General features: G+C 45.5%; 2 protein-coding genes across 14 annotated transcripts in view; one reads left to right on the top strand and one right to left on the bottom strand.

Annotated features, from left to right (window-relative positions):
* Positions 1-26,525, top strand: part of LMBR1 (limb development membrane protein 1) — a 194,908-nt gene that overhangs the window by 142,718 nt on the left and 25,665 nt on the right. For 2 of the 5 annotated variants that reach the window (XM_053898730.1, XM_053898734.1), the window contains 2 exons: positions 3,584-3,745; positions 6,849-8,746. The exons of 1 other annotated variant lie outside the window; for it this stretch is intronic. In XM_053898730.1, the coding sequence (XP_053754705.1) occupies positions 3,584-3,745; positions 6,849-6,934 (248 nt within the window). In that variant the 3' untranslated portion in view covers positions 6,935-8,746. Of the gene's footprint in view, positions 1-3,583; positions 3,746-6,848; positions 8,747-26,525 lie in introns of those variants that run through there. 2 more of the 5 variants (XR_008420819.1, XM_053898731.1) reach the window with 1 other exon arrangement.
* Positions 8,312-26,525, bottom strand: part of RNF32 (ring finger protein 32) — a 50,890-nt gene continuing 32,676 nt past the window's right edge. For 4 of the 9 annotated variants that reach the window (XM_019424916.2, XM_019424917.2, XM_019424918.2 and 1 more), the window contains 2 exons: positions 23,246-23,413; positions 21,303-22,193 (listed from right to left, as the gene is read on the bottom strand). In XM_019424916.2, coding sequence (XP_019280461.2) covers positions 21,942-22,193; positions 23,246-23,413 — 420 coding nt within the window. In that variant the 3' untranslated portion in view covers positions 21,303-21,941. Of the gene's footprint in view, positions 9,284-21,302; positions 22,194-22,767; positions 22,960-22,999; positions 23,018-23,245; positions 23,414-24,755; positions 24,960-26,525 lie in introns of those variants that run through there. The other 5 variants (XM_019424919.2, XM_019424922.2, XM_019424921.2 and 2 more) reach the window with 5 other exon arrangements.

The raw sequence follows: 26,525 nt of genomic DNA, 5'->3' as shown, positions 1-26,525 counted from the left end.
CTGTATCTTAGCGGGCGGAACCGACACGTGGTTTGTCATGAAGATCATTTTATTCACCGATAAGATGGCTTTATGCTTAGCCATGCTTAACTAAGTAGGCCTTTAGCTGGTGTATATTTTACGTATCTTTTAAAGAAATAACTTTTGAATGGGAATGAGCATTTCAGTATTTGAGTAGCAGAGTTAATAACATTTGATAATTGATTTTTTTGTTAGTATTATCTTAAAATTTTGCTGCCTTAATACCCTTTTTTAAAAAGAGTTTTTAATGTTTATTTTTGAGAGAGAGAGAGAGAGAGAGTGTGTGTGTGAGCAGGGGAGGGGCAGAGAGAGAGGGAGACAAAGAATCCAAAGCAGCTGCCTTAATACGTATGCTTTTATATCTTTCTCCAGAAATGGAGATTTTGAAGTATTATACATTTTTACAATAAATGTTAAAGTTAAAATTTTAAGTATTGTTACTTTTTCCTAAGTGTTGGCACTTTTAATAAAAAAGTACATTTTACAATTTAATAATTGCTGTGACATAGCCTCTCAGATGTTGGTTTAGGGGTTATTGTTTAAGGTTCAGTCTTATACGGGGTTTTCAGGACTAAAGAGCTGCATGTGTTGTCCAGAGTGATCTTTTAGTCTGACCATGTTAGTTAGATATTTAAAAGATTAAATTTGAAACGGCAGTGTCTTCAGAACTAGCCCCTATAACCTAATATTTTGTCTAGTGCTTTGTTGCACTGTAGCAACGGGCTCCTGTATGTCTGTGAGGTCGACCTGAGATGTCCCTGGGACCAAACATGTCATAAGGAGATCGCTCTCTGTCTGGGATTTCATATGAAGTCTTGGCCCTGACTCTCAGGGTGCCACGTTGAATCCGCCGAGAAGCTGTATGTCACATACCTTCCACTGCCCCTGTACTCTGTGTGGCACTGCTGTCCCCCCCGTGGTGCATAGGCCAGGTCCAGGGTGGTGGCGGACTTACTGGTTAGCGTGTCCCCATGCTGTCCAAAGTGGTCCGTCCCCATAGGTTCAGAAGTAAGTCACTGGGCTATGAAGAAAACGTGACAACTCGTATTTATCTTTACTGCTATTATTTTTAACACCTGTTCTTTGTGTGTAATGTGAAAGTCGGTGAGTAGTACATATATAGTTTTAAAATCATTAGATAGCATATCTTGGGTATATATGTTCTGATTTTTTCTTTATGAATGGTGGTATATGAGTAAAATGTTCTGAAACCAGGTAAGACTCTTCTGGAGAATCTGCACAGGGTTTTATTCTATGATCGGTCACTTTCTCCGTCAATCATTTCATCATATGCGAGATTTCGTGTCTGTGTGCATCTCTGTGTTTTTCTTGTGGAATGATCTATGGCTCTGACCAGATTCTCAAAGGAGTTTGGTCCTACACATCAAATAAACTAATTATCTGGGAAGCCTTCTATTATCGCTGAAGTGTGTTTTGGAAGGACTGTATCCTGTCTACAGATAACTTCCTGGGTTAAATTAAATGGTACTTAGTGTGAAAAATAAAATGTATAATTAGATATGTATTCCTCTTAACACAGTAAAGTTTTTTATCTGAGAAGCAGCAGCCGTGATTGTTGCTGTGACTCCTGATGTGTGGTCTGTGCTGCGTGCTCTGCTGGGGTCTGGGTCCCTTCACCATTTTTTTTTTTAACATTTATTATTGAGAGAGAAACACAGAGTGTGAGCGGGGGAGGGGTAGAGAGAGGGGGAGACACAGAATCTGAAGTAGGCTCCAGGTTCCTAGCTGTCAGCACAGAGCCCGGTGCGGGGCTCGAACTCACCCACTGTGAGATCATGACCTGAGCTGAAGTCGGATGCTTAACTGACTGAGCCACCCAGGTGCCCTGTCCCTTCACCTTCTTTAAAATGATATTTTATCGTATGTTTTCATTAATCTTCTCTCTAAAATATCATGATAGATTATTGTCTCTCAAATTCAAATACATTGGCCCTGTGTAAGCGTGGCTGTTAAAGAAATACTTTTTGAAACGTCCTATTTTTGTGATACTTTGGATATGAAGGTTTTTCTGTTTTCTCTCTGCCCTGCTTTTGTAGAGCCGTCCCTGTAATAGGTGATGGGGTTGCTTTGGTGGGGGTGAGAGCTGAGTTCAACAGTCAGCTGATAAAATGAGATGGAGTTTGGTTACTCCTGAAATCCTTAGGCCACCCGTAAAAGAAACGTAATATGATCTTGTTTGTACAGCCCTCTATGGTTAAAATTTTACATGATAGGCCCCAAGTGGCTCTTCGGTTTCTTCCTTGAAGATTGTCACCAGTCCCATCATCTGTCACTTGACTACTTGCATGTTGTTTACTTATTTATTTACCAGTGGTCAGAAAACTTCCTGGCATTCACACATTCTTTCTAATAAGTATGTGGCCTAGGGTACATTATCACTGAATAGGATGACTTTTTTTTTTTTTATTTAAGACTTGTTTTTATTTATTTTTTAATTTTTAAATTTTTTTAATGTTTTATTTATTTTCGAGAGCAAGAGAGACAGAGCATGAGCAGGGGAGGGGCAGAGAGAGGGGGAGACACAGAATCCGAAGCAGGCTCCAGGCTCTGAGCTGCCAGCACAGAGCCTGATGCGGAGCTCGAACTCACGGACCGCGAGATCATGACCCGAGCTGAAGTCTGACGCTTAACCAACTAAGCCACCCGCGTGCCCCAAGACTTGCTTTTAAAAATCAGTTTAGGTGAATTTAAATAGCTTCAATGTATATAACTATCCTGCATATTTCTAGGTGTGTTATTGTACTCCACAAACCTGGAGCATCCAGTTCAGATTAATAATATTCCCCTGCCTCCCCTCTTAGTTTATTAGAACTACCCTATTAATTTACCCTAGAAAAGAATTACCCTATTAGTTTATTCATTTATGTAGTAATTATTAAGTATGCGCAAGCATGGCTCTGGGCATTGGGAACATAGGAGTGAAAAAAACAAAGTCCTTGCTCTCATAGAACTTACATTCCAGTGGGGAAAGTAGGCAGTAAAGACACCAGAAAGGAAAAGAAATTATTTCGAGTAGTGTTGTGTTACAAAGAGACGTAATTGGGATAGCCGGCCATGGAGGGGTCCGGCTGTTTTATGTAGAGGGGACAGTTGCCTCTGTAAGGAGGTGACGTTCGACCTGGGACCCGCATGGAGAGGGGGACCGAGCAGTGGGGAGGTGCGAAGCGTGAAGTTTGTCAGGTGTCTCGTCCGCCACGGCTCCACGACTCTACGACTCTTGTTTCCAGACTCAGCTGAGCGCGCTGTGCTTTCTCCCCGTGAGCTGCGGCCCAGTGGATGTCTTGTCAGTGTAAGCGTGCCGAGTGTCAGGGGTGTTCGCTCCAGCTCCCGCCGCTTCCGAGAGACCGTGACACCCGGACAGAGTGGGTTAGAGCCGGTTGAGGTTGTTCCCCAGGATAACAATTACGTACTTCAACTAGGACACCTACTAACAGAAATGAGAAAGTCCATGGAATTTGATCTGTTTTGTACTTTATTTTGTAACGTATTTAAATATATTGTACCTGATTTTATTAAGGGCTATTTTATTTATTTTTAACAGGAATCACTAGATTTGATCTACTTGGAGACTTTGGAAGGTTTAATTGGCTGGGAAATTTCTATATTGTATTATCCTACAATTTGCTTTTTGCTATTGTGACAACATTGTGTCTGGTCAGAAAATTCACCTCTGCTGTACGAGAAGAACTTTTCAAGGCTCTAGGTAATCCTGAGGTTTATGGGTATTTTTCTCGCTTTCTACTAATTTTTAATTTTGCCATATGAATTGATTTTAAGTCTTCATCTCTTCATTTTTCCTGATGTATAACACCTTAGAGGTCACATTTCTGACCCACTCCTTATTGGTTGTGCTCTTGTGTAAAATTATTTCATTAAGCCTCGGCTTCCTTATCTATAAAATGGTGATAATACCTTCTTCTCTTGTTGTGGATATTAACTGAAATATTTCTTGTGAGGGCCTGAGCATAGTCCTGGCACATCAGAAGGGCTCAATAAAATGAGCTCTTTTATCGTTAAGACGATGGTGGTTGTGGTGAGGCGAGGGTAATAATGGGCTAAACTTCTCTTTTGGTAACGACACCTCTTACTGTTTTTTAGTTGCAGATCTCTTTTGAGGCTTGGAGTTTACAATATCAAGCTGATCCGTAATTCTCTTCCATAAGCCAAACAAGTCAGGATAAAAATATTAGTGTTCTTGTCATTAATATGGGAGAGGGCATTCCTGAATCATGTAGTCCATGAGTCACATGTATTGTGACAGTATTAAAAAACTCTTAGGTTTGGCTAAGGTATAAAGGGAATACATGTAACTTACCAAATGTGTTTTCCATGCTTACTTCAACATTAGTACTAAACATACATCAGGCTTTATATTTTAGGAATACCAGGGCAATATAAACTGTCTTGCTATATACACCCTCTTGGGTTTGGAGTGTGTAATTTTATAATAAAAGAAGGGAAAGGCAGCGATTTATTGTAGGGACTCCTAACATTAGGTCGTTTACCTAACTTGACATCATTTGAATGTTTATAGTCTGTGTTCTGTTGTGGCTTGTAGTGGTTGCCATACGCCCCGTACTGATTAAGGTCCAGATAACCTCCACCTTCTGAGCAACGTGAAGCTTCTCACCCAACCAAATTCTTCCAACCTCTGTGGTTGAAGGGATGACCTTTGGGAAGGAAAAAAGATTTCAGATTATCTACTCATATGTATTTTACTTTAAGTTCACCCTGTGAGGGGATGGTTGGTGAAATAGTGGCCTAGAAGTGAAAGTGACCTCTCATTTCAGCAGAAGCAGCAGATAATTGTGGATTTTCATGCCTAAGTTTCATAATACCGACAAGGTAAAAATGTGTAAGGTGACGTGGGAATCCATAGCTCTCCCCGCCAAATGTCTCAAGTGAGAACTTCATTTCGAAGCCCGTGGTAGCATCAGTGAGGTTAGTTAGCCACAATGTCAGGTCGATTCCCACTGACTAGTCACTGACATGAGATGGCTGTAGATGAATTACTGAAAACTTAGTTTTGAGTTAAGTATTCTGGATATCATCTTTCTAAAGAAACTTTTTTTAATGTAGGGAAGTATCATTTAACCTAAGGTGAAGTCATGTATGTTGTGTTGACCCTTTGACCATAATAGGCAATAGAATTATCAAGACTTGTGTAAAACCGCTAGATGGATTTAAGGTTTTTTGTCCAAATGTTTTCTGTTACTCTTTGGAATGCCTAAGGAGGACATGAATCATACCTAGAAAAAGATCCTCCATATTAAGTATATGTAATAACGTGTGACTCATCTGAGATCTTCAGTCTAATTTCACTGGGAATTGTAATTTGATTATAAAATTTAACTGTCTCCTTTTTTCCCCTCTTTTTTTTGTAGGCTTTTTCCCTCTGGTGCTATGTCCATTGACAATGACAGTGTCTGTCTCATAGAGTACCTGCTGTACTCTGGGTATATAAACAAACACTGGATGGCGGTGGAGGTGACTGTATCCGCACAGAGAGACGTTGTAGTTTTGTTTTTTTTTTTTAAGATGCGTAGCTTGTGCTGCCCCCAGGTTTTAGAAGTAACAACTGGAAATGTGTCCTAAAAGGGGATTCCCTTTTGCTTCCGGCATGATTACCCCGCTGGTTCTCTGTCCGCCTACTTCCTTCTCTAGCAGGCCGTGTTGAAACACGCTTCCCCGGCAGCTGTGGGTTCCTGTTGTCACTCAATGGTTTGGCCATTCCTGGGATCAGAACTCTTTTTTATGTTAGATTGATTTCTTTTTTCCTTCCCATTCATCCATCATACACAGACTCAATTTTAGCTTTTCTTTTATGAACATATGCAGGTGATAGAAACTTTAAAATTCAGAGTGCTGTGGTGATTTAAGAGGGATGTAAAATTGCTTAACTGCCAGGTAGATAGCTATCTGGAATCTTAGGGGAAAAAAACCTCATCCAAGTATGTTTTTGAGGTGTCAGCAAAGGTCTGAGCCTCATAAAAATGTTTCCTCAAAATCTTTTCCATAGATGGACTGGTTATATATTCTTGAATATCTTTGTGTTTCACTTTATTAGTAAGTGCTGAGAGCTTTGGTGCCACATGAACTATCTTCTACTTTTCATCCCTGGGAGGGCACAGTTGTATATGTCAGGTGCATTATGTGAGTGACTGATGTATGATACAGAAGGAAACTAACGTAACTTTAGAAGATAGTGATACTTTCTTATTCTGTGAACTATCTTTGAATATTGGAATATTATTTATGTTCAGTTTATTATTTTGCCATTTCTTGTCTTTTTCTTTTTGATCATGTTTTCCATTGCTTTTCTTTTCATGACATGCTTAATATTTTGGTATGTCTTTCCATGTGTTTTCTTGTGTGTATAGTTGTATGTGTGTATTTTAAAACAAGAACGCCATCATATTGGTGTCCGGTTAGGTCCCCCGGGAAGCACACTGGGGCTGGATGAGCTTGCGGGAGGAGGCGTGAGAGAGCGTGCTCCTGGGATCGGTGCGGGGCGGGGGGGGGGGGGGTGGGGGGGGGGGTGGAGGGAGTGAACTGAAGAAAGCGGAAGCCTGCACGGGCCCCAGAGCTGCGCAGAATGGTGGAGAAGGCGTGGCTTCCCGAGACACAGCTGTCTAGCGCTTAGGCCCCCGGGCGCCCCCAGTGGGGAGAAGAGGTCTCTCGTCCTTAAGGGGCCTGGCCAGCGCCTCCCAGCTTCCTCAGTGACACCGGACACTCTGCCTTGTTGGCCGTCTGCGCAGCCGCGCAACAGTACGTCCTTTCTCACCCTTTTCTTAATTTTCCTGCAGGGCTTCATAAGCTTCACTTATCAGACACGTCAAGGGATTCGGAAACGTCAAAGCCGTCTGCAAACGGGCATCACAAAGCACTGTGAGAACGCGCAGCGCTCTGCCACTGACCCGGGAGCCCCCGGCTCCCGACCGCCCCGTCGTCGGTCAGAAATGACTCGCCCCGGCGGTGCCTCCCGGTGAGCGCCCGGGCCTGGCGGCGCCACCGCTTTCACAGTCTCCTAAAACTCGGCCGCCGCGGGCCACGTGTCCGTTTAACTCCGTGCGGACCCCCTACTCGCCGGCCCGACCGGCTCCTCGGCTCCTCGGGGCGGCACGTTCTTCTGTGGACGCGGGTGCTGGCCTCGGTTGGTACAGTCACCCAGGAGAGCATGTTTTAAGGCCAACTCCGGGGCCTTCTAAGAATTCGGTTAAATCCCATTATATACTTTGTTCAAGACGGAGGAGGCCGCGAGAAAGGCATCCTTGGTGCTTGGCTGCGAAGTGAAGGCCCCGCAGACGCGCAGGCTTACAGCTGCCACCGTTGCGGGGGCGCATGGGAACGGCAGCGCTTGCAGATGGGATTCCTCCCCTCCTTAGGGAAAAGGACAAAAGCATAGTTCCGGCTTTTGTTTCAGGGTGACAGCGATCGGACTTTGAGTCCGGGGAGAAGGCGAAATTCTTTTAAAACCCGACCCGTGGGAGAACACAAGCGAAGGCCTGCCACCGCGCGGTGTGGTCCGCTCGGCCGGAAGTAGTACGTAGCCACCGTTCTCCGACGTCTCACGTGTATGCAACTCAGTATTACCTCTCATAACACAGTTGCCGGTGTTGAATACACTTGTAACTTAGATTTTGCCTTATAGGCTATGTGTACACTCGGTTTTTTAAAGCATTTCTTCAGATATCTCTCCGTTCCTTGTTCTCCCGTGTCCCATTATGAAACTACAAATCATCTATGGTAGAAACCCTGCTGTCACCACACTCTTCAGGCTTTGGTTCCTTTCCTATATGCCGATTTAAACCTCAGATTTATAAAAGTTACCAGGTTACCACCCAGATGCACAGTATCAGCATTCATGATGTAAGAATAGCTCCACGATGTATCGTGATCAGATAATCATTCAGTTACTGAATTGTAAATAATTCTTGGGATGGCTTCTTGACTTTTAAGTCCACTGAATAAAACTATAAAATTGTACTCTGTGTTACCAGGCACCAGGATAGGGTACTGAAAATTGTGCATGCAGACACGTGACACGAGCCCCTTTGCACACAATTCATAGTTACGCAGTTTCCGTAAACACTTACGTTCACATGCACTATGTGTATGGCAGTAGATTGTCTGTGTTCAGACAAAAGTGAAAGAACAGTTTTCTCAAGTTGTTTTTTGGAGAAATTTATGAAAATCCGGCTGTATATATTTGACATAAAAAATTTCCATTTAGAGCCAAAATAATAAGAAAAATTAATCTGTATATTCCTCAGTTCCATTGAGTATACCTCTCCTTCATTTATACCTCTGCATTTCCTTCTGAGCTTCTCTGCTTGTTAAAATGCAGCTTCGTTGTAAAATAAAAGACCATTTTGTGATTCTAAACAACACTCCGTAAATACCACCAGTGTAGCATTGGGAATCTCTCAGCTTGAGACCTGGAGCAAATGAACAGAAGATGGCTATTTCCTAATTTCACTGATAATTACACCTATTTAAACATTAATTGCAAGCTTTGATTTTTGCTGAAACTTGCTTGCAATCCATATTTTGAACAGACCTGGTCAAGGAAAGAAGAGAAAAGAAAGTTCTTTCAATAAAAGAACATCACTTGTAACTTAACAGCCATAGGAAGTTCCTGGGTATTTGTAAGATGTCTGAGAATTTCTGAGTCAAATATTAAACTTTTCAATGTCTGTATCAATTCTTTGTTCATTTGAAAGTTTCTTTCCCTCGGAAAACTTAGGCCAGGTTTGCATTAGTAAGCGGTGAAATGTAGCTTAAATTCCTACAGCTGCTACTGGATGCATCGTCATGGCTCTGGGACCAAGGACACACCTCACGTGGGGGGACGGTTTTGAGCCTGGGGCCTCAGACCCCTTTTGCGGGAACAAATGCAGGTTGATATATCCCCTGTTCGCCGCGTGATTGCAGCCACTCCAAACAGTGCATCCCTCCAGAGGGACTTCCTCTTGGGGGACAGACTTTGTAAATGCAGGTGCTCCTGTTGGATGCTCTGGAGGCCGGCTGTGAGAGGCTGCGACAGTAACGGGCCGTGGCACACAGAGGCCGAGCACTTGGGCTCTGGTCAGGACAGGCGCCCTGCGGGCCTTGCCTTTGTCGCGCTCGTGGAGCTGGAGAAGGAGGATAGGCCCGGGGCCGCCATTTCGTTCTTGCCGGGTGGGAGGACGTCCACGGTCGCCCTGTCAGATGCTCCGCTTAGTCTCACCTTAGGATCCACCTGCAAAGGGCATTAGGCACGGTAGTTACAAAGTTGCGTGAGGAGACTTGGCCAGTTCTTACCTTTAATTGCTTCTGCAGTACTTAAGTAATTTTAAAACGATACATCTTATAGATTATGACATTTGTAATTTTTACTGATGTTTCCAAGTATTTCTTAGACTCAGTATTTACTTAGCCTTATATATATTCTGTGCAAAAACAGACCTGCTGTCGAAGTGAGACTATGTGGAAATTACACGTGTGCCCACACGTACACACACATGCTAGCTCCTTCGGTGCCATACTGAGAGGTTGGTTGATTAGTGGACGAGAATGAAACCTTCTGCCTGGTTTTGACTCTTGGATGCGTTAGTGGCTCCCGCTGTACGCGCCTGATCTTCGGGGCCTCGACGTCTGCCTCACTTTGCTGGGGCACAGAGGACCGCCCTATTCCTCCTTCACCCCGTAACCTGCCTACAACGTGGGCTTTGAGAACCCTACGTGGCTTTCTTTGTTGTTAGCACAGTATCTAATGTATAAAGACAAAGTTCTTAAAAAAAATTTTTTTTTTAAATATGGGTCTATGTACAGCACTCACTGACTTTTATACTAAAGACTGGTATGGGTTAAAGATAATGTGTAGATGCACTGGTAAATCATTTTTGTTTACTAGAGTGTTCTGTTTACAAATTATCTGTTGGTTCTGTTTGTTTCTATGAGACACTTCTAGTGTGACTTTTTAACGTCTTAGAAATTAAAGTTTTACAAAAGGTGATTTCATACTTTGTTTTATAAGCATTCAAATGCGTGTTTGAGTTTTAAATCTTAAATGCCATCGTGGCTGAAACTTAAGCGTATGTGTAGGATGCTTCCATTTCAGTTTTCTAAAAGGCAGTAATGACTGGTGGGATGTTGAATTGAGGAAGAAGTGAACGTTTTCTCTCTTTTTTTGTGGAGTTCTTGGTAGAGCAATTTCTTGCAACCAGTTACAGCTAAAATGTACCATCAACAATTGAAATCACGGGTGTCATCGAATTTTTTGAGTTACTTATTTGATTTTTCTAATCTTTTCCATAAAAGGACTGAGCTATACCCAGTTGTGGTCTGGGCAGCCTAATCCACAGTTCTTGGAAGAGTGAATGGCAATTGTCAACTGGTAAATTCACTGGCAGACAGAAGCCTTCACAGCAGTGGCTTTCCAGCTCTTTGACGAAAGGAAGAAATACACTCTTCATTGTAACCCTCACACGCTTGTATACATGTGAACGACAATTTAAGGAAATAGTACCTACTTTTAGTATGTGATGCACGCTGGCATTTTCTGTTTTATTTTTTAGGATACTAGACACAGACCACTAATGCCAATGGGTCGTAAACTTTAGTTTGAAAAATACGGCTTCAGGATCTAGTTGAAAGACGAATGAATACAAAAACATTTTGGCTTTTGAATATTCTTTAGGTAAAATTCATCACTGCAAACACCCCTGAAGCCGAAGTATCGTACGTGCAGATTACTTGTTGCAAAACATGTAATTAAAATCAGTAGCAGTTGCTAAAGCTCTAAAAAAGTGGGCTATAAAATTTCAAAACTAGGTGATTGATCCCTTTGTTTTGGAGGAAGAGATCTGGGAGCTACTTTGGAAGAGAAGTTAGTTAACTTCCAGCTCTGCGTAATTCAGTTCGGTAAAAGTGTCTTCAAGTGTGATCAACTCGGAAATTCAGATGAAGCCCACTTCTTCGTAGGTGCGATTTTGGCGTTCTGTTCTCCTAAACATACTGGAGAAGTTAAGTTCCCAAGCATGGGTGATGAGAAGTCGGGCGGCAGCGCCCGATGTGGATGCTTTCGGAGGACCAGAAAGATCGTCAGTGTCTGAATGTGAGGAGGTAGAGATTTAAATACGGAGCTGAGGAAGAAGGTTTGATCAGTCACTGAAACTCCTGGGTGAAGGTCTTAACGTCTTCTCTCTTGAACAGCTCTTCTTAAAAGATACTCTGCCTGCCAACAGTGGCCCCTGCGAACCCGGGACACGCTGTGACTGGGAGTGGCCAGAGCCCTTCTGTCCTATTGAGTAGCTGTAGCTGTTGTATCCTATCGAATGGCTATACGTACTTACAGGTAGCTTTTTACATATGTCTCAGCACATTGCTCTATTCTCGCTTTAGACAGTTGTGATGAAAAGCTTCTCTTTTTTTGCACTCTCAGTACTTCGCTTTTGGCCCCCACACGTGTGGGGGTTTTCCCGCACCAGCCTCTTCTCCCAGTTCTCTGTGGATACCGTGTCTGTGTCACGCAATTTGATTTCCTTCTGACGCCACGTCCGTGGAGTTAGTGCAGACCCCACGGGTAAAGGGCTCAGTCCAAGATTGGCTCCCACCACCGCCTCAGTCGTCAGTGCCAGGTCTGGGCTGTCCCCTGTGCTTCGACCACCCAGCTACCGGTCAGAGGTTCCCACCTCTCTCTGGCTCAGCGATTTGCTAGAGCGGCTCACGGAAGTCTGGGGAACGGTGCGCTTGCCAGATTACCTGCTAGTGACAGAGGGTCCAGCTCAGGAACACCGGACGGAGGAGACGCACGGGCCAGGGGTCGGGGTGGGGGCACAGCTTCCCTGCCCCCTGCAGGTGCACCAGCCGCCCCGCACCTCCGGGTGCTGCCCGGCCAGAAGCTCTCTGAACCCCTTCAGTTAGGGTGTTTTAAATGGAAGCTTCATTACACAGACATGATTGAGGAAAGGATTGGCCACTAGCGTTCCGCAGGCTCCAGGCCTTCCTGCTCCCCACAGGTCGGAAGGGTGGGACTGAAGGTGGTAGTTCCCACTGGCCTGCTGTAGGAGCTTTCCCCAAGACAGCTTGTTCAGGGAAGCTCAGGTGTGGTCCAAAGGGCTCCTTCCGCATATCAAAAGACGCCTTTATCTTCTTATCGCTTTAGGAAATTCCACAGGCTTTATCTCTGTGCCAGGAATGGGGAGGAAGCCCAAATACATATTTCTTACTCTAAGTTACAAATTCACCCAGTTCCTAGGTATTAAAGTCTTGGATCAAAGGGAATGCACATTTTCAGACTACTTCCAGAAAGATCCTATCAATATACTCTCATCAACAGCACATGAAGATGTGTTTCTCTAGCTAACACTGGATTTTGCCGGTCTTTTACAGGAGTGCCGACCTGAGAGGCAAACATTTAATTGTTTTTCTTTGCATTTTTAATAACTACTGGGAATTTAAAAAAAATTTTATCAGCTGTTTGTATTTCTACTTTTGTGAATTAGTATTAAATATACTTAGCCCATTTTTCTTCTGGTATTTCATAATATCTTTATTGTTTTATAAAAACTATATTATGGATATTAAATGTTTATCTTTCTGATGTGTATATTTTTCCTGGTTGTTTTTTAAACTTGTCCAATATTGGGTTTTTGTGGTATTGAAACTTTACATTTTGAAGTAGTCAAAATGTGCAGTTTCCCATAATTTTTTGGTGTCATACTAAGGCCTTCGCTACCCTAAGACTTTTAAAGTTATTTCCCAATTTTTGCCCCTAACTACTTTGAGATGTAATTCACATATCATAAAACTCACTCTTAAAGCATATGATTTGTTGATATATGCACAGAGTGGAGCAGCCATCACCACCATGGAACCCCGGATCATTCTTGTTACCCCACACCTAACTGCTTCTGTGTCTGTTTTTTTTTTTTTTTTCCATAATTCATCAACCTCTTATCTGGATTTGTCTTGCGAAGGGAATCAGATCATGGTTGTGCAGAGACGTCACTGGCCACACAGCAACCGTTCATGCCAGGCGACCCAGCTCCGGTTTTTTTCAGGGTGGCGCTGTGCCCGCCACGTGCCGCGGATCTGACCAGGGAGCTTGCGCAGACTGTTGTGTAGGACCTCCAGGAAGGTGACTCGGAAGAAGCCTGGCACTGCCCCACCTCCACCCTTCCTTTCCTCTGTGGCGCCATGGATGGGACAGGATGGGACAGCTGGGACTCCAAGAGCCGCTTCGGATTGTGACTTGCCCACTTGCCCACGAAGACAGTTGAAAGAGTTTGGATGCCCACCGAGTGCACAGCTGCCTGGCCGCCCACCCTCCATGGCTTCTATGCAGATGGCGACCCTCTTGGATTCAGACGCCGCATTCAGCGGATGGGAGCACCTCAATGCAGTTCTGTCCCATCCTTGACTAGTTTTATTGTTTCCCCAAAGGACAGGCCGGTATGACAGAGCCGTATGTTAAACAGTAATGTGATTTCAGCGCCGTTTTCATGAACTAAATGTCCATAAACATCGAGTTCTATTTCTAAGTTTTATATCCTGAACCTCTAATTAATGTATCTCATAAACTGATTCTGAAGAATATTCTCCTCTATTAACGTACCGAACACTAATCTTGTGTTTTGAACTATTAATACTTGTATTTACTCTTCCAGAGTCCTTGTTAGTGACTCATTCTGTCTGGAAATGTCCAGTTAATATGATGACTTTACCATACACACTTGAATTATAATTTGGAAGATGTATTCCTTTAGACAGATTAGCATTCACGCTGGCAAAGAAAATTTTTTTTATTATTTAAAAAAAAATTTTATGCTTATTTTTGAGAGAGAGACGAAGCATGAGGAGGGACGGGGGAGAAAGAGAGGGAGACACAGAATCCAAAGCAGGCTCCGGGCCCTGAGCCATCAGCACAGAGCCCAATGCAGGGCTTGAACTCACAAATCGCAAGATCATGACCTGAGCTGAAGTACTACACTTAACCGACTGAGCCACCCAGGCACCCCAGCAAAGAAATTTAAATTCTTATTTACAAAACATCCTGGAGACTGTTGACAAAATTCGAATAAAATCTGTAGATTAGCTAATACTTTTGTATCATTGTTCATTTGTGGTTCCGATAATTTTACCATGGCATGTTAACATGAGGGGAAGCTGGTGAAGAGTATAAGGGAATTCAATTTTCGCCACTGTTTAATTGTTTGCAACAATTTCAAGTATTTAAAAATCCCAGAGACATTGTGTAACAAAGAATTAGGCTGGGTTCAGAAAGTACAAATGTGAACTCATCTGCAAAGTGCCCTCAAGGATGGAGCCATGTGTTTGAGGAGGGTGGAACAGAAAGAGGGGTCTGGCCCCCCTGGGCACAGGTGTCTGTGGCCCCTGACTTGCCCACCTCAACCCTGCGAAGCTGGTCTAGCCAGCCTGCCTCCCCCCCCCAACCCCCCCCCCCCCGCCCCTTACAGGCTTCATTGTTTATTAGGCCTTCTTTTAATACTGTGTACCAGCTGTTTCCTTGATAAACCCCGGTGTGTGTGTGTGTGTGTGTGTGTGTGTGTGTGTGTGTGTGTGTGTGTGTTTCTACATGTAGGCCTGAGAACCTTGCCATTTTTCAACAAAACTCATGGAAAATCTGTTAGTGTAATAATCTTTGATCTTAGGTCTTTCTTCTCTGGGCAGAATTAGGTCATGATTTGGGCTTATGCATTTAATGTTAATCCTGGGGCGCCTGGGTGGCTCAGTCGGTTAAGCGTCCGACTTCGGCTCAGGTCATGATCTCGCGGTTCGTGAGTTCAAGCCCCGCGTCGGGCTTTGTGTTGACAGCTCGGAGCCTGGAGCCTGTTTCGGATTCTGTGCCTCCCTCTCTCTCTCTCTGACCCTCCCCCGTTCATGCTCTGTCTCTCTGTGTCTCAAAAATAAATAAACGTTAAAAAAATTAAAAAAAAAAATTAATCCTGATTATTGGGGCTTATGGAGAACTTTATCCTGTAACACTCCCATGGGAACAAAAAATAAAATTTTTAAATTGTCACCCCATTTTAGATAAGTTAGACATGTACCTCCACTCCGCAGAAAGCAGAAAGCAAGCATTTGATAGGGCTCAAGACTCGCGTATGGCACATTGGAGTATTGAATATTTTAAGCGGAAGGAATTTGAGGTTTGCGCTTCTCCCCTGAAACAGGTCCTTAGACCCTCTTGTGAGAGTTGCCCTCCCTTCACCCAGAGAAAAGGAGCCTCCTGATCTCAGAGAGTCCTAACAGGCCTTGCTGAGTCCCCCAGGATACACACTTCCCCACGCTCCTTAACCTGTTGTGTTTCCCACAACTCCTGTGCTTCATCGGATGTAGCGGAAAATAATCAGGTCTGTTTCTTTGGCTCTTTGTTTCTTGTGGAGGCTCCTGTGTCGTGCAAAACCTGTGCTAAATATATTTGTGTGCTTTTCTCCTATTAAGCAGTCTTTGTCAGTTTAATTTTTAGATCTAGCCGAGGACCCAAGAGGGTCCAGGAAAACTTTTTCTTCCCCTTCACTTTTTTTTTTTAATGCAGTTAATATGTTTATTATCTTGATCCAAGATGGATGCAAACAAATAATTGCTCCTGTTACCTAGTTGTTGGCTACTGATCAGCTCTGCTAAAATTCAGTTACTTGGGGCAAGTGTGTTTCCCAGCTTTTAATAATAATCACATCCACCAAGTTACTTTGGTTTGTCTTGGTAAATGGTTTCAGAAGACGACATTAAGAAATAGCGTTATTTGGGGGCACCTGTCTGGCTCGGTCGGTGGAGTGTGTGACTCTTGATCTCAGGGCTGTGGATTCGAGCCCCACATTGGGTGCAGAGATTCCTTAAAAAACATCTTAAAAAAAAAAAAAAGAAATCGCATTATTCAAAGTCAGTATGCTATGAATGTTTTACTGAGGCGTCATTGTGGTAATCTATCTAAAGGAAAACTTTTCAAGCCCAGAATATTTCGGTCACATTATAGGGAGTTGATCTTCGTGTCCCTGTCCCCAGCTTGTTTGTGTAACGTATAGATGGCAAACAAGTGACCTGCGGGCTATGCTTAACTCAAAATGTGATTTTACGAGTTCAACATTTTAAAAATTGAGTCAACATTAATGAATCGCAAGAATTCCACAATACCCTCGTTGTGTCAGGTATTTTCATTTATAGTTGTAACCTCAGTGTCTTTTTTTATTAAAATGTCATACATTAGTTTCAGGCGCATAACATAACGATTATATATATGTATATATATATATATATGTGTGTGTGTGTGTGTGTGTGTGTATAATGATTGTGTAGATATATATATATATATATATATATATATATATATATATATATATGGGTAACTGAGTGTGTGTGTGTGTGTGTGTGTATATATATATATATATATATATATATATATATATAGTGAAATGATCACCATTCAGTTACACACTTTTTTTTCTTGAGAACTTTTAAGAGTTACTCTCAGCAACTTCCAAATATGCAACACAGTATTAACCATCCTTGCTGTGCTGTCCATTAGATCTGAAGGACTTATTTTATAACTGGAAGTATGTACTTTTGATCACTTTTACCCATCTCGCCTACCTACTCCCTACTTTAGGCAACCACCAATCTGTTCTCTGTATCTGTGAATTTGTTGTTGTTTTTTAGATTCTACATATAGAGATCCGATGGTATTTGCCTTTGTCTTATTTAGCATGAGGTCCATCCATGTCCCAAACGGCAGGATTTCCCTTTTTTGTAGCTGAACAATATTCTGTTGTACATGTGTACCACATCTCACCTATCGACGGACCCTTGCAGTGAACATGGAGGTGCTGATACCTTTCCGAATTAGTGTTTTCGTTTTCTGTGGACAAGTACACAGAAGTGGAGTTGCTGGATTACATGGTAGTTCTGTTTGTAATTTTTTGGGGAATCTCCTTGCTGCTTTCCATAGTGGCTGCATCGGTGTGCACTCCCACCAGCAGAGCGTCTCTCCGTGTGCCTGCTGGCCATCCGTGTGTGTTTGGGAAGGTGCCTATTTAGATTTGCCCCTTTCTAAATTGGATTGTTTCTTTTGCTATTGAACTGGATGAGTTCTTTATATAGTTTGGATATTAACCCCGTAGCAGGTTATGATTTGCAAACATTTTCATTTTGCTGATTGGTTTTTTTTTTTTGCTGTGAAGAAGCTTTTTTGTTTGCTTTTGGTGTCTTTGCTTTTGGTGTCAGACTCAAAAAGTCATCGCTGAGACCGATGTCAAAGAGCTTACCCCCTGTGTATTTTACGAATTTTATGGTTTCAGGTCTTACGTTCAAGGCCTTAATCCATTTTGAGCTGACGTTTGTGTATGCTGTAAAGGAGTGGGCCAGTTTCATGTTTAGCACATGGCTATCCAGCTTCCCAGCACCATTTATTGAGGGGAATGTTCCTTCCCCATGGTATGTTCTCGGCTCCTTTGTCATAAATTAACTGACCATATGCGCGTGGGTTTGTTTCCGGGCTGCCTGTTTCACCGGTTTATTTTTATGCCAATGCCATGTTGTTGTCGGTGCCAAAAGGTTAAACATCGTTTGGCTGAGAGAGGCTGTTTGATGGCTAGAAGACCTGGCAACGTTAAGTTCCACATCTTGGAATCATGGCGACAGTAGCTGCTTTCTTCACCAATCTGTTACCTGCTTGGCTGCAGAAGGCACGTGAGTTTGCCTGGTTTGCCAGAATGAGAGACCAGATGCACGTGTTATTTCTTTGCTTGCATTTTTTGTCGAAAACAGTTTTTGAGTAGAGTCGACACACAGCGTCACGTTCGTTTCAGGCGTGCAACACGGTGACTCGGCTTTCCTAGATGTTAGCTGTGCTCACCAGTTCCAGGGCTGCTGGTGGCCCGCCTCAGGTCAGAGAGGGCTCAGAACAGCCCCGTCCGCAGATACCCTTCCTGGCTTTTCCGGGAGGCGGTTAACTATATTTAACACGCTCTCGTCCACCAAGGCGTGTCAACACACATACAGATTATACTGCACGAGAGAAGCAAACACTCCTGCTACTTACGAGGGACTGCATTTTGAACCTAACTGCCAGCCGGTATTTGTGAAAACGGCACGAGAAGTGGTTTCCCGCCAGAACTACTTGAAGTCAGCACGGTCAGCACGCCCTACGGAAATTCCAGACCAGCCAGATCCACCACAGAGAGCATGCCCGGCAGACTGCACCCAAGCGGGCGTCACAGAAATTGCTGTCATTGACCACGGTGTGGCCGTGCTACAGGGGAACGTTTTACAGAATCTGCCCCGTGAAACTCACCACTGCATATCTGAGGTGAACACCATTCTGTTTATCGTGTCCTGTCATTTTGTCTTTGTGGTACAAGCCATGTCTGAGTGCAAGCAGTGGCCATCCACGAGGTAGGGATACGTGTCCCCGTGAGCGGTGCGCTCCCCTGTGGCAGGGAGGGACAGCCCGGAAGCCCGTGGCCTAGGCAGGAGCACGCAGGCGGCTCTGAAGGGACGGTGGCTGGAAGACGTCCACTGGCCGACCCCTCTCAGCTCTCTGGAAGCGAGACCTGCATGGCCCTCCTCCACGGCCACCCCCGTCACCAACTCGAAAAACAGAAGAAAGGGGACACGTGTCTCAAAAGGGGAAAAAGACTAGTCCCTCTTTTCTGAACACTTGCCTTGTTTCCAACTCATGGACGTTATGAATTGTGTAACAGACACGGGTTTCCTCTTTGGGCCCACTGCTCAGAAGTTCAGAACCGAACGGGCAGTGATTGCTGCCGAAGGAAGTGCGCGTGGGTGTCTGTGGTGCGTGGCTCACCCCTCCTTCCTGTCCCCCCTCCCCCTGTTCCCACTCTTGTTTCCTCCCCCTCTTTGGTTCCACCTTCATTTATGCCTTCTTGTATTCATCACAAGTCTTTGGTTGCAGGTCAGAAACCAAATTCACAAAGCTCAGGGAACGTGGCCGGACGTAACTCACACTTTGGAGCCGAGCCCGGCTGAGCCCCCCACAGTGCAGCCAAACCCACCCAACATACAGGAAATAAATGCTAGTTGTTACAGGCACTGTTACAGCAACCGGACTGGCAAATCCCATTCCCTGGTCACATGAAACAAAACTGGAATTTACTAATCAAAATGGTAATAAAGCACGTACCCAGTCACTTGGAGATGTGAAAACGATTACGATGATGGATTTAAATAGCATCACACAATTTTCCTTTCCCAAGTCTTCTACTGACTTCCCGCGCTCTCTTGGTCAGCGACCCAGTTCTCATACAAGAGACCTGAAGCTGTGATGTAATCGTATGAAAGTCTGCATGGTTTTTGTGACTTGACCTGAAAATGTGTCATCGTCAAACTGTCCAGAGAAGCAGCTACTCCACTGCATCCTTGTTTATTGTCCTGTGGTTGAAACTTGGGTCTCCCCAAGTCTTGGTGGGAATGCCATTCCAGGAGGCTTTTCAATAAGAAAAATACCTGCTTTCACATCGTCACAGCTGCCTGAGACTCGTCCCTGGACACTCACAAGATCTTCACTGCCCTCGTCCCCAGTGACGACCCATTCCAGACGCCATCCCCGCTGATTTTCCTGTGTCTCGTCCACAACTCATAATTCCTATGTCAGTCATGTACTTGGCTGCACAGAGCAGAAGTGGACTCTGTCCACCTAGCGGGAAAACAGGCTACTGGAAGGATGTGTGGCAGCACAGATTCAGTGGGAGAGCTCGAGAAATGGGCTCAGAAGGCAGCCAGGAGTGCAGGGAGTCTGGACAGTAAGACCCAGTCATCGTCCCGAGGAACAGGAGCATTGGGATGTGGCCATACACGGTCCTCAGTGGACTCTCGCCATCACTGAGTGACCCATGCAGCCTTGGACTCTCCCTCCAGGGGGCAGTGGGATCAGACTACCCAGGCCTTGGCCGCACGGCTCTGCTCTGCCTTTCAGGGCGTGGACGGAGAGGCGTGCACGTCATCGGCCTTCTGGGTGGACGTGGAAGGCTGGGAGCTGCTAACTTCCGCCGTCTCAGGACAGAAGTGCTTACTCACTGTTTAGAGCTTGTCCAGTTTACAGCTGGTCCCCACCTTCCCCCCCATCTGTAGTCTCGCTCTCCACAGTTTCAGTTACCCAGGCACCTATGATCCCAGAGCGGATGAGCCTCCTGACGGATCATCGGAAGACCCGTAAGAGCTGGACGCTCCATCACAGTGGCCGCATCGCTCGCCTCGCCCCACCTCGTCATGTGGGCATTAGATCTTCCAACTTCCTCCTCACCAGGTGAGCACAGCACAGTAAGATATTCTGAGACAGAAACCGTCACGTGACTTTTATTACAGTACATTGTTCTGTTTATTTTTTGGTATTAATTTTTACTACAACCTAATTTATAAACTAAACTTCATCATCGGTATGTATGTATAGGAGAAGACGCAGTAGGAAAATAGGGTTTGGTACCATCTGTGGTTTTCTGCATCTACTGGGGGTCTTGGGGCATGTCCCCTGTGGATGAGTGGGAGAAGACTGTTAACAAATTTAGGACAAATTTCGCTTGTCCAAATTTTGCAGTGGGGTGCCCCATCATTTACAAAATGTTTGAGCACACTCCAATATATGTGTATTTATTCGTAAGTGATAGGTATTTATAAAGCTATTTATAAATAAAACCTATCAGACGAGCATTTTGAAAGGATGAGATTAAAAGAAAGGAATATACATTTTAGTATTTCTTTCCACATGATGTCAGGATTGTTCCGCACCCCTGACACGTGTGCACCTGGGCTTGGCCACCCACGTCTTCCTCCTCCTGGGCTCCCGCTTCCGGTCTCTTTGCCCTGCGGCTAGCTCTTGCCGTGGCGACGTGTGCCCGGACGCCCAAGCTCGACCCGGTAAGCGCCTCTGCCTGCTTTTCCCCAGTGATGAGAACGTTCACGGACTCAGGGTAGAGGAGCCATGAGACGGAAGTCAGAAGGAGCCGGGGAGCCAGAGGCTTCTTACAGCACCCCGTCAGCACCCGTCCCCCCTCCCAACCGCCAGTGGGCTGTGGGTTTCAGGAGGAACAGGCTTCTTTGCAAGCCACTGAGATCTGGGGCCTTACCTGCTACGGCAGGGGGGTACTTGGCCTGTACAACTGTACTTCGCTATTGCAAACCAGCAAGGTCCCGGGAAGAGGAGAGCACAGTCACACCCTTCCGATCCAAGCAGACATCCATGGATGTCCACATGTACCAGCTAGAACAGTACGGCTCGAAGTCATTGAACGTGACTTACCATCTCCTGGTGCTGAATGCCACTGAATGTTTTATTTTTATACTTTGGGTTCACATATCAGAAGCGCAGATGTACAATAGTCATTTATCACATAGAAATAAAGCAATTAGTACAAAACGAGAATTAGGAATGGCAAGGAGTGTTTCTAAGACAATTTAAGGAGTGTTTTTAGGTTCCCAGCTCGTGGGGCACCTGGTCGCTGTGTGTATGCAGTCACATGCACAGGCCATCCTGGCAGGCCCGACCCAGTGTCAACCAGAACTCCGTGGAGACAGGCCAGGTAACCAGATGACCACGAAGGGACGAGAGTGATCTTGCTGCTAGGAGCAATCCCAACTGATCACCTAAGAAGCACAGGAAATCACTCAAGTATGGAACCTCTGAAACTCGACTTTTATCCATCCCTCACTTGTTTCAACTGATTAAGCTTATCACTTTGAAATTTTTATAGACTAAAGACTAAAACTGGGTAGGTTGTCAGCTCTAGAAATATATTTAGGGTTCCTACATACAGCTAGTAAAAACACGTTTCATTGGAGAACAGATTACACCATAGCACTTAACCCCAAACCCATACAGTTTATCCAAAATTAAGGTAAACGTCCCCCCCCCCCAGGAATGATAGTTTTCCCTGACTATGAATTCAACATTCCAGAATTTTCTTTTGATAGCAAGAGCGGCAGAGGGGGCAGGCATGGAAAGGAGAGCTGTCTCCCAGGGAGAACTCCTCCAGGGCAAGGAGACACGTGTGGTGAAACACATGTGAGCAGGACAGGAGGACCATCTCTCGGGAAGGCTGGCCGCAGAGCATCTCCACCGGGTCCTGGCGACAGTCGCCGCTGGTGGGGAGCGGGGTGAGACAGATGGGACACTCATGGGTCTCCCGGTGCAGAGCCTGCAGCACAGGACAGGGAGTGAGTTGGTTGTGCAGGGTGTGAAGGGAAGCTTCCTGAACTTAAGGGAGAACCATATACCAAGAGACAGGGATATTCTAGAAATGAAGTTCCATCTTGTGTTCCAATAACACTAATTGCACATATACTGCTACTCTTGTGAAATACGGAAAGGGATAGTAACTCACGGCCGAAGCAATTTTTTTTTAGTAATCTCTACACCCAGTGTGGGGCTCAAACTCACGACCCCAAGACAAGAGTTGCATGTTCTTGGGGAGCCTGGGTGGCCCAGTTGGTTAAGCGTCCAACTTCAGCTCAGGTCATGATCCCACGGTTCATGAGTTTGAGCCCCGCGTCAGGCTCCATGCTGCCAGTGTGGAGCTTGCTTGGGATTCTCTCTCCCTCTCTCTGACCCTCCCTGCTTGTGCGCGCTCACTCTCTCTCTCTCTCTCTCTCTCAAATAAACTTAAAAAAAAAAAAAAGAGTTGCATGCTCTTCTGACTGAGCCAGCCAGGTGCCCATGTGATAAGCAATTTTAAAACAAACAAAAATACTTTATAAAATACTGAACATTAATGACATAGATTTCCTTTTAATTAAGCAATACAGAGTAGTCCTTTTCAAAATCCTTGACCCTGGATAGCTGCTGAACTTTCTTTATAGATTTTCCTATTTTCATCATTTTCTAAGTGAGTTTTTCCTCTGTTGAATTCAGAGTGTCCCTTTCTTCCATGGCTACTACAGATGCAAGAGGAGGGCAGGCCCGGGCTTGAAGGAAAACCAGGAAAGTAACACGTGGGGCGGTGTTTTCCCTTTGGTGTTCTCACTGCTCACAAAAAGGCATCATCAAAGCAGTTTCCGGCTGAAGGGCCTTGACCTCACCCCAGACTGGACAACGAAGGTTCAAGGACCGCCCCCCCGCCCCCTCCCGCCGGTTCAGGCACAGCCGGGGCTGGAAGCACGGATCTGGCACCACCAGGTCCCCAAGTCTCCCCGCTAATGTCACCCAGACTCCTGGGGGCGCTGCTGCTTCCGGTTAGTGACCCAAGCCTACCCGGATCTGGATCTTCTCCCAGTCTCTGTCGGTGAGCTCGTGGCCACACCTGTCCTCCAGCTGCTGAAGAACACTTCGGTTTGTGGCCAGGCAGTGGTCGATTTCCGAAAACAGCTCTTCTATGTTTGTGTTGTAGGAGCACAGTATGCGGCGGCTGATTTCTGTGAACTGGAAAGGACACGGGAGGCAGCGGGCTAACGCCGGGTGAAATTCTACACGGAGGCGGAAGGGAAGCCTCTTCTTGAACTCTGACGGCCTTTTTTTGCTAACTTTCCTCAGGTCTCTACCTTTGAATGAGACTTTTTAGGGGAGCGCCTGGGGGGCTCAGTCGGTTAAGCATCTGACTCTTGATTCCGACTTAGGCCATGATCTCAGGGTTCGTAAATTTGAGTCCAGTGTCGGGCTCTGGGCTGACAAGTGAGTGCAGAGCCTGCTTGGGATTCTCTGTCTCCCTCTCTCTCTGCCCCTCCCCGGCTCACGCTGTCTCTCTCTGTCTCTCTGCTCCTCCCCTCCCTCTCTCTCAAAATCCAAACATTTAAATAAAAGACTTTTTGGGGAAACAGACATACAGATGTTTACTTAACAGAGCCATGTTCGGGTAGTTTATGCAAAGAGGTTCACAAAGGTTCACCTGGTTGTAAGTCTTGGTGGTTGCTAACAAGGAATACGCTGTAACTAAAAGTTGAGAAGACATAAGAGGGAAAAGGAAGTGGAGAGGAGAGAGGCATTAGAATCGCTCAGGATCAGTGCCACTGTGGCCCTGCCCCGCAGCCCTCGCTCCTGTGCTCAAGCCGGCCCTCACCGCGCCGGCTGCCGCAGGGCCCGAGGGCCAGCGACACTGGAGGCAGTGCTCTTGCCAGCCCTCTGCCCCCGGCTGCCTTCCCCCTGGGGCTGCATGTTATGAACGATCATTTTAGCGTGACCATAAAAAAAAAAAAAAAGAAATCCAAGAGAAAGATTATCCCTTCTTGTAAACTCCTTAGGCATTCTGCCTTTCTCACCAAGCCCTAGCATCATAATTTGAAAACTCCCATTGCCTGAGGACCTCAAAAATCTCTTTATGGGGGGTAATCAATTTATGGACAGTTGCACACCCCCTCGCTACGAATCTTTAGGACTTAGTTTAAAATTCCGTTTCCCTTGCTAGTCGACCGTACGGAGGCAGCATAGTACACTTTATCTCCAACTTTAAGGTGGTTTGCTTTTGAAAGTATCGTCCTTAGAGTTCTCTAAGGCCCCTCCCCTGCTCAGTTCTTTTTATAAAGTACTACTTTTTAATATGAAGTGCTGCATTTTTGATACAAAAGGACTTAGAAAAACAGTGATCTCGGGACGAATGGTTTTAGCTGGCTGTGGGATGATGTGCTATCGCCTTCTGATGGCAACGAGCTGGAATCGCCGGGGGGAAGCAAAGCCATTAGACGTGTGTTTGCAGCTGGAATTTGCTCAGATCCGACGAGTAGGAGGGGGCACGCCTAGATGCCGCGGGAGTCACAGGGACTCACAGTATGCCGTTTGTGAGCCGCTACCTGGTAGCACGTGCTAACTTGCAAACTAGCTTAACATGACATCCTTCACTCTCCTCTCCTCCCCTGGACTCTGCTTGGCCGTGTGCGGCCTTGGCAATATTTACTGTGTGATTCTCCCGGATTTCTCCAAAGTGAGGAATCTTCAGCTTTTCTGTACGTGCTCTTCTGTCAAGATGCCATTGCTCCTTTTCAAAAAGGGAAAGCCGTAGGAATTTTGGTTTATTAGAAATCTAACATGTCTAAATCTTTCGTGGGGTTTTTAGTGAGACAGCTCTTGTTTTGCTGGTGTTTCGATTGCAGTAGTTCGGGTTTTAGACGGCTTGCCCATCTTCCCGTAAGTCCTGCATGATTTTCCAGGAACAAACACATTGGGAGCAAAGCCTAGATAGAAGAGCGATTTCGTGATTGCAGAGGGCTCGTTACATCTCGTTAGATGTGCTTGGAAGGGAGAATAGTTTCATGTTTCCAATTAGATTGTGGAGATCTGGATTATTAGAGTAAGAGGAAAGGCAAAGACCAGAAACAACTAGGGCAGGGGTGGGGGCAGAGTGAATGGTTTCTATCAGAGAGTTTTGGGGAAGAACCCTCACGCATGCTGGTGGGAGTATAAACTGGGGCAGCCGCTGTGGGAAACGGTACGGAGGCTCCTCAAAAGGTCAAAATGCCGTCTGAGCCAATAGTTCCACTACTGGGTATTTGCCCAAAGAAAATGAAAACGCCAGTTTGAGAAGATACACGCCCCCCTGTGTTTACTGCGGCATTGTTCACGAAGGCCGAGACGCGGAAGCAGCCCAGGTGTCCATCCACGGGCGAGTGGATAAAGAAGACGTAACATACAGACACTGACACACGCACAGGAGTATCACACAGCCATGAAGAGGACGAGACAACACGGATGTACCTAGGGAGTAGCGTGCTGAGCAAAATAAGTCAGATTGAGAAAGACAGATGCCGTGCGATTTTACTCGTGTGTGGAATCTAAAAAACGTGAACATCCCGAGGGAAGGGGGGAGGGGGAGGGCCAGACGGAGTCTCCTCATTATGGGATGAACGAATCCCGGGAAGAAAAGGCCGGCGTGGGGGATGCCGCCACCGATGCTGTGGCGGTCTCGTGCGGTGACAGATGGCAGTTACACGCGTGGAGAGCAGGGCATGACGCACACGCTTGTGCAATCACCACTTTGCACGCTGTGTGTCGACTCTACTCAAATTAGAAGAAGGGGTTTTGGCGAGAGGACTGTACTTGCTCTTATTATTTTCCTTTCCTTTGTCTTCTCAAGACAGTGTGCGACGCGCTTAGAAAAAGCCCTTTTCGTAAAATTGTTTTTAGAACTTTCTAAAAGGTAAGACCCGGGGCTGGCTGCTCTGGGTCACCCCCGTCCTGCGGAAATGTAACACGAACCCCAGACGTGGAGGAACCACGCTTTGTAAAGTCCTTGAAAAGGTGAAGTTAATTGTAATATCTTGCTTTACCCAACACATCCAGAATGTTACCATTTCAAAGACGTATCGCATGAATAACTATTAACGAGACGCTTTATTCTTTTCTCTTGTTCAGTCTTTGAGATCCTGAGCGTGTCTAGCACGTGTCGATTTGGCCTCCCTGGCCTCACGTCAGGGTCTCGACAAGCGCCGGAGGCTTGTGGCTGCCGGGACTGGACAGCACGGCCTGAGGGCTCGTGGGGGCGTTCGTTCGCCGGGAAGAACCGCGTCTGTGCCGATCGCAGCGCCCGAGGCTCGGAGAGCTAGCT

This window comes from Panthera pardus, unplaced genomic scaffold, assembly GCF_024362965.1.
Source record: "Panthera pardus isolate Hobbes unplaced genomic scaffold, ASM2436296v1 HiC_scaffold_9, whole genome shotgun sequence".
NCBI lineage: Eukaryota > Metazoa > Chordata > Mammalia > Carnivora > Felidae > Panthera > Panthera pardus.
Note: the sequence above shows the minus strand (reverse complement) of the source record. Positions and strands in the feature narration are given on the sequence as shown.